The sequence below is a fragment of the Seriola dumerili genome, unplaced genomic scaffold (assembly GCF_002260705.1).
Source record: "Seriola dumerili isolate Sdu_G_001 unplaced genomic scaffold, Sdu_1.0 BDQW01000056.1, whole genome shotgun sequence".
Lineage (NCBI taxonomy): Eukaryota > Metazoa > Chordata > Actinopteri > Carangiformes > Carangidae > Seriola > Seriola dumerili.
Window position 1 is genome coordinate 4,922,808 of NW_019174311.1, and position 6,189 is coordinate 4,928,996.

Here is a 6,189-nt window from a genome sequence, read left to right on the forward strand (position 1 = left end):
TCAGTAAAAGGCATTACATGTGTTTTTGGTAAAGTTTCAAGGTGATATATGGTCAGAATCTCCCCTCCCCTTCTGTTCCTCAGTTACAGCGTTTAAAAATGGTCAGAAAAGTGGTTTTGCAGAAAATCATGACGCCACAGTGAAGTTGACCATTTGAATATAAAATGTTATAACTTCATCGTTTTATCCCAGGAGAGATTTCTGTTAGATTTTTGTCATAATTAGGGTATGAATTCTTGAGCTATATGGCCCTAAATGTGTTTGTACGGTGACAGTGACCTTGACCTTTGACCTTTGACCACCAAATTCTAATCAGTTCATCCTGGAGTCCAAGTGAACGTCTGGACCAAATTTGGAGAAATTCCCCCCAGGCGCTCCTGAGATATCACGTTCACTAGAAAGGGATGGACGGACCGTCGCCGGCACTCAGGCATAAATAAACTGGTCTGCGGCGAAAACATCGGAGCCACCGCAGACTGTGCTCAGGTCTTGGACAAAGGCGGTGCGCCACTAAGATGCGCTGCACCGCCTGCTCTGCAGATACACAGCCATGTGCTGCGGACAGAGGGATACACGTGTTGTCTGACAAAAAAACAAAAAAACATTGTGTGATTAACACTCCCCCATCCAGAGGAGCACGAAAACACACTGCGTACACCTGGCGCTCCACTTGTACACGAACCTACACGCTCTTTAAAGTGAATAAATGTGTGATCCTTCCGCCATACGCGACTTCAGTGGCTTCATAAATGATTGGAAACTGTGAAACCTGTTTTTTTTTTTTTTTCCATGTCTTGTGTAAATGTCACGCAGCTACTGAGCAAAGGAGAAAATAATGAATACTTAACACAGAGGAGGGCAGCGCAAAGTCAAGTTAAAGTTTATTAAGGGTTGTTATTCTGTGCATGACTGCCTTGGCTTGAAGGATATGTTTGTAGGCAAAAAGCGCACACACACGCGCGCACACACACACTCACACACACATACGGTTTTAACACGGCTGGATACAACATCATATTAGACCTATTCTGTACAGTATCAATAAAATAGCATCACTGATGAATTGGTGTAGATTCTTTTTCTTTTCTTTTTTTTTTATAAAAGAAGAGATTCACACTCCAATATTCAGCATCAGAAAATTAACAAGCTCTCTGGTTTAAATATGGGGTCAGAAAATACAGAGAACACAGCAGCCGAATGAGGAAACCTCAGATTTCTCTTTGTCAGAGCTCACTCAGATTGTGTGATTCATACTAATGTGTTTGTTTGCATGTACAATTCTTTACAGTAAAACTCTGCAGTGAGTCATGGTGTCTTCAAGAGGCGATCTTGTGAACTGCTACTGTGATGGTGCCGTGACTCCTCACCAGGATGTTTCTACAAAACACACAGAAACAAAAACAGTATCGTCAGACGAACATTCATCTGATAAACAGTAATCGTACAGACAAATAAGAGATGAGTAAAATAAAAGTGATGACATGTTTTGACCTTTTACTGATCTTTTGTACATTATTATTATTGGTGATGTTATGATTTCTGTTTATCATCATCATCATCATCATCATCATCATGGCTGTGAGCAACAGCAGTATAAAGGCAGTTGTATAAATGTATAAAGAGGACATTGGCCTTAAACTCTAATTTAGTTCAAACTCACACTGAAACTTATCAGCTGATTAATTTCTAATAGCTTTTGATCACTAATAATAATAATAATAATAATAATAATAATAAAGCACCAAGAAATGTAGCACAAACTGCTTTACAACAAAGAAATGAAATGCACCAAGTGCTTCACATGAAAAGACATAAAAAGAACATAAAAACATGTGGAGCACTGATCTTTGATTTAAAATGAAAAACATTAAAAACATTCATGTAAAATGAGATAAAATAAGGAATAAAATATTAAATCATTAAATAAGAGGACATTTAAACGAAGCGCTGAGCGGTGCATAGATGCAGAGCAAAGAGCAGAAATTCAGAGCTAGTTAAAGGCTAAAGTGAAGAAATAAGTTTTGAGCTTTCCTCTAAAGATACTTAGTGAGCTGCTTCTCTGATACGTACAGGGAGTGTGGTTCACAGCTAAGGGCCGTAACTGACCAAGACTGCATCCCCAATTTTTCTACAGCTGTTGCTGGGAACCTTCAATAAAGCAGCAGTAGATGACCTCAGTGTTCTTGGAGGTACATAGCTAATCAGGGAGTTAGCGATGTAGCTTGGTCCTCACCGAGGCCTTCGTATACAGGAAGCCAGTGCAGGGCAGCTAAAACATGACTGATGTGCTCTCTCCTCACTAATGATCAGAACAGAATGATCCCCTCAGCCACTGAAACGTGATGTCTGCTCCGGTCATTAAGTCATTCATTTACACCTGGGTTGACACAACAAAGCAACAGGCACTAAGGTCCAACATTTAAAATGACTTCTTCCTGATAATCATGAGTATTGTTCGAAGTTGGAGTCAGTGGTTGGAGACACAGTTCAGCAGATGAGGTTTTTTGCAGAGCCCAGAAGGTGGCAGCACAGCCACACAAATGAAAATAAGCTCATCTGCCAAGACTTTGATTTACTCATCTGCTCAAGTATTCATCAACACCACCACAGACAAACCTCTTATATTCAGTGAAACTGCAGGGAGGGACGACAGGCGGGAGTCAGTCAAGCAAAAAAAAAAAAAAAAAAAAAAAAAAAAAGACAAAAGGTTGTGTCAGTGCTCACCCTGACTCCGACTCCAGGCACACAGTCGGAGTGTCTGTTGGGTCTCTGGTGAGAGCTGCAGCTTGTTTGGCCAGAACTGACACAACACCACCATGTTCATCAGACAGGGAGCCGCGGCCTGGTGGTTGTGAAATATAAAGGAATGTCACTGAGCAGGACTGAAGAAAACATACTGACAGTTAAACCTTCTCCAGCGTTATCTGAACAGCATCCATCTCACTTGCAACTTCTGTCTTTTGCCTCTAAAGCTGAAAGCTGCATTTATCATCTGAGAACATCTGATTTTATCACACGTTAAATGATTTTTCATCTTTTTGATCAAGGAGACAATGATTGAGTCAAAAAGGAGGCAAAAAAAAAAGGAAAAGTTCAGCTCATAACACTGTAATTCCACAACTTCGCATTTTTACAATTTGTTTTTTTTCTATTGATTAAACAAACAAGATCTCCTGTGTTATTTAGTTACAGTTTCACATGTGCCAGTAGTCAGATTTTGGCAACTTTGGACGGAGCCAGGCTATGTGCTTCCCACTGTTTACTGTCCAACAGCTAAACTAAGCTAAGCTAACTGGCTGCAGGCAGTAGCTTCATATTTACAGACATGAGAGCGCTATTTGACCTTCTCGTGTAATTCTTGGCAAGACCACACACTTTAATTGCACAAACACTGACAGTTAACAAGCTTGTCGTCATCCACAAATCTGTGACAATCCAAGACACTCCTGTGCGAGCCGCCTGCATATTCTCATTCTGGATGTGCGGTGTGTGAAATCAGAGTTGTGTAATTTGAAGTTTATGTGACCAAATGCATCTTTTGAAGGTGGTTACATCTTCAGTGCGTGCTGGGTGCATTTACAGTTGTAATGTCTTCAGTGTGAACAGATCATTCAGGACAGATATTTGCAGGTGGAAATAATGCTAAAGTAAGAACAGGTTCAATAGAAAAACCCAATAAACTTGGTGGTAGTCAGTAATGCACAGAAAAGGTGGGTATCCAGATTTTAGTTAGCAGTGTGACGATCATATGAGTTATTTGTGAGCATCACTAGCAATATGTAACAATAAGTCTTGCACCTGACTTTGTTACATATTGCTAGTGATGCTCACAAATAACACACTCTGTTATTTTTTTAATCAGCAAGTAAAGCATTTTATTTTCCTCGGTCATGTTATTTAGCTCATACGTCTCCACTTGTAATTCTCAGTAACAAGCAAATTATTAACTTTGCAAATATGATTAACCTTATGACTCAGGTTGACCAAAAAAGATGGGTGGCAATTTGTATGTTATACAATTTAGAAAGGCATATTTTCCATTTTAAGTACTTGTCAGCTGCTTTGGCACAATTGTCAAATGAAAACAGTGTGTTAAACTCTCAAATCCAAAACTCATGTTCTCACAGCAAGGTGAAGATTGAAAGACAAACCAGTGAATTGACAGTAGTATTCATTTGTTAACTGCTTTTACTATATTTATGTATGCGATTGCATATGTATATATGTGCTTATATATGTGTAGGTAGTGTATATGTGTATATGTATGTAATTATATTGCTTTCCCTTCTTTATTCCATTATCAATTTATTCTATCAATAACTATATTGTATTTCATTATATTAATATTGTGATTTACTTTTTTTTTGTCAGTTTGCTATAGAGTATATTTGACTTAATTACTGGGTTTCTGTATATAAGTTGTCATGAGAAATGGCACAAAGACCTACGTCTTGCTTTATGTGGTGATAACGTGACATTACAAATTTTGGTGGCTGTGATAATCAGGTTGATAATTTTCCTTCTGACACATAAGTTAAATGCTGTGAGTGAGTAACTTCCTGGTGCTGGAGAAATCAAATGTTGGGCTGCTCGGTACAAAACGACGTGTTGATTGAACTTGAAAGTTTCACACAAATGTGTGTAAACAACTGACAAATATTACAAATATGGGACAAATGATGACTCATGGTCGTATGAAACCACATCATCAGGAGGTTGTTTGTGCTATTCATGTATAGAAAACCAGTGGTGGAAAATAACTAAGTACATTCAGTCAAGTATTGTACTTAAGTTCTCTACAATTTAGAGGCAAATATTGTAATTTTTTCTCCACTACATTTAACAACTTTAGTTACTTGTTACTTTGCATATTCTGATTACAAATACAAAATATTATCAACAAATAAAGTATGATGTATTATTTTAGCTTGAGATGAAAGCTTTGGGTGAAAATGTATTCTGATTTATTCTGAAAATGATCTATAGGCCTCCTTGTGTTTGGAGTGATTTTACAGGAGCAAACGACAGTTCACTTTAAGCTCCGCTTGATGAATGGTTTTACTCAGTCAGTCTGCTGTGAACACATGCTGAGAAGCACTTCCCTGTAAAGCTCATATAGTATCTAGCTCGGGGTTTTCTTACAGCCCAGGTTGTGTCCTTGTTGATCCGTGCAGAGCACACCGACAACTGCTGGGTTCTTCATGCTGCCGAAAACACACACAAAAGCGAGAAGTCGTCTTTAACGTGCCAACATTTTACACACGAACTCAAACACACTCTGGTATTGACTCACGTATCATCCAGATGCTGTTCGAGGGTCGACTCCATGATTAACAGACGTAAATAACGCGAGGAATTCAAGTTTTGTTGATGAAGATTTGTTGTTGTGGTTGCCTGCTTCCTCAAAGCTTCCGGGTGGAGTCAGCTGATCGTCACATGCTCTATGGGTGTCTGTGAGGACCAAACAGCACGAAGCGAGCTATAGTACTGTATATAACAGTCCTGACAGTGGAGACTGCTGTAGATAGATAGATAGATAGATAGATAGATAGATAGATAGATAGATAGATAGATAGATAGATAGATAGATAGATACTAATTGGGTAGTGTTTATTTATCCTACCGAGATTTCATACTCTGCTCTCAGCATTTGATATATAAGCTTAATACACAGTAGATGTAATTATTATTCCTGGCTTCTTCTATGTGGTTAGGGAACTAAAATGGTTTTCCAAAGTGGATCAGTTATGTAATGAAACCCTGCATCTATATTTCATCATTCATATGCCACTCTTTTCATTCCAACCACGCTAAGAAATTGATTTTGATATTTACTTTATATCAAAATGTATCTATAAATATAAAATTAGATTACCTGGGTTATTTTTTTTTTTGCCTCCTGATGATATAATCTTTATTGATAGTCCAGCTGCCACTTTGTTTGGAGAATTGCACAGGCGGTCACAATCTGGTGATTCACAAATAAGTTGAAGTTGCCTAGAACAGCTCCATTGTCACATGTTCCTGAGTCATATTTGACTTTTTTTGGACACCATCCCAATCATAACAGACTGGCGGAAACATTTTTCAGTATGATAAACACAGAAAACCAATGTATGCGCTTTATTGGACATAAGAAATGGTATTAATATTACTAGTATAAAGCAGGAACCTTGTTTCTCGCAGCCT

At 38.3% G+C, this 6,189-nt stretch overlaps 1 protein-coding gene across 1 annotated transcript; it reads right to left on the bottom strand.

Annotated features, from left to right (window-relative positions):
• Positions 1 to 864: 864 nt before the first annotated feature.
• lamtor5 (late endosomal/lysosomal adaptor, MAPK and MTOR activator 5) lies at positions 865 to 5,433 on the bottom strand. The gene is made up of 4 exons (XM_022741698.1): positions 5,294 to 5,433; positions 5,143 to 5,204; positions 2,725 to 2,842; positions 865 to 1,377 (listed from the first exon to the last, which is right to left on the bottom strand). The coding sequence occupies exons 1-4, from the start codon at positions 5,326 to 5,328 to the stop codon at positions 1,317 to 1,319; spliced, it is 276 nt and encodes a 91-aa protein (XP_022597419.1). The 5' UTR covers positions 5,329 to 5,433; the 3' UTR covers positions 865 to 1,316.
• Between the last annotated feature and the right edge of the window lie 756 nt (positions 5,434 to 6,189).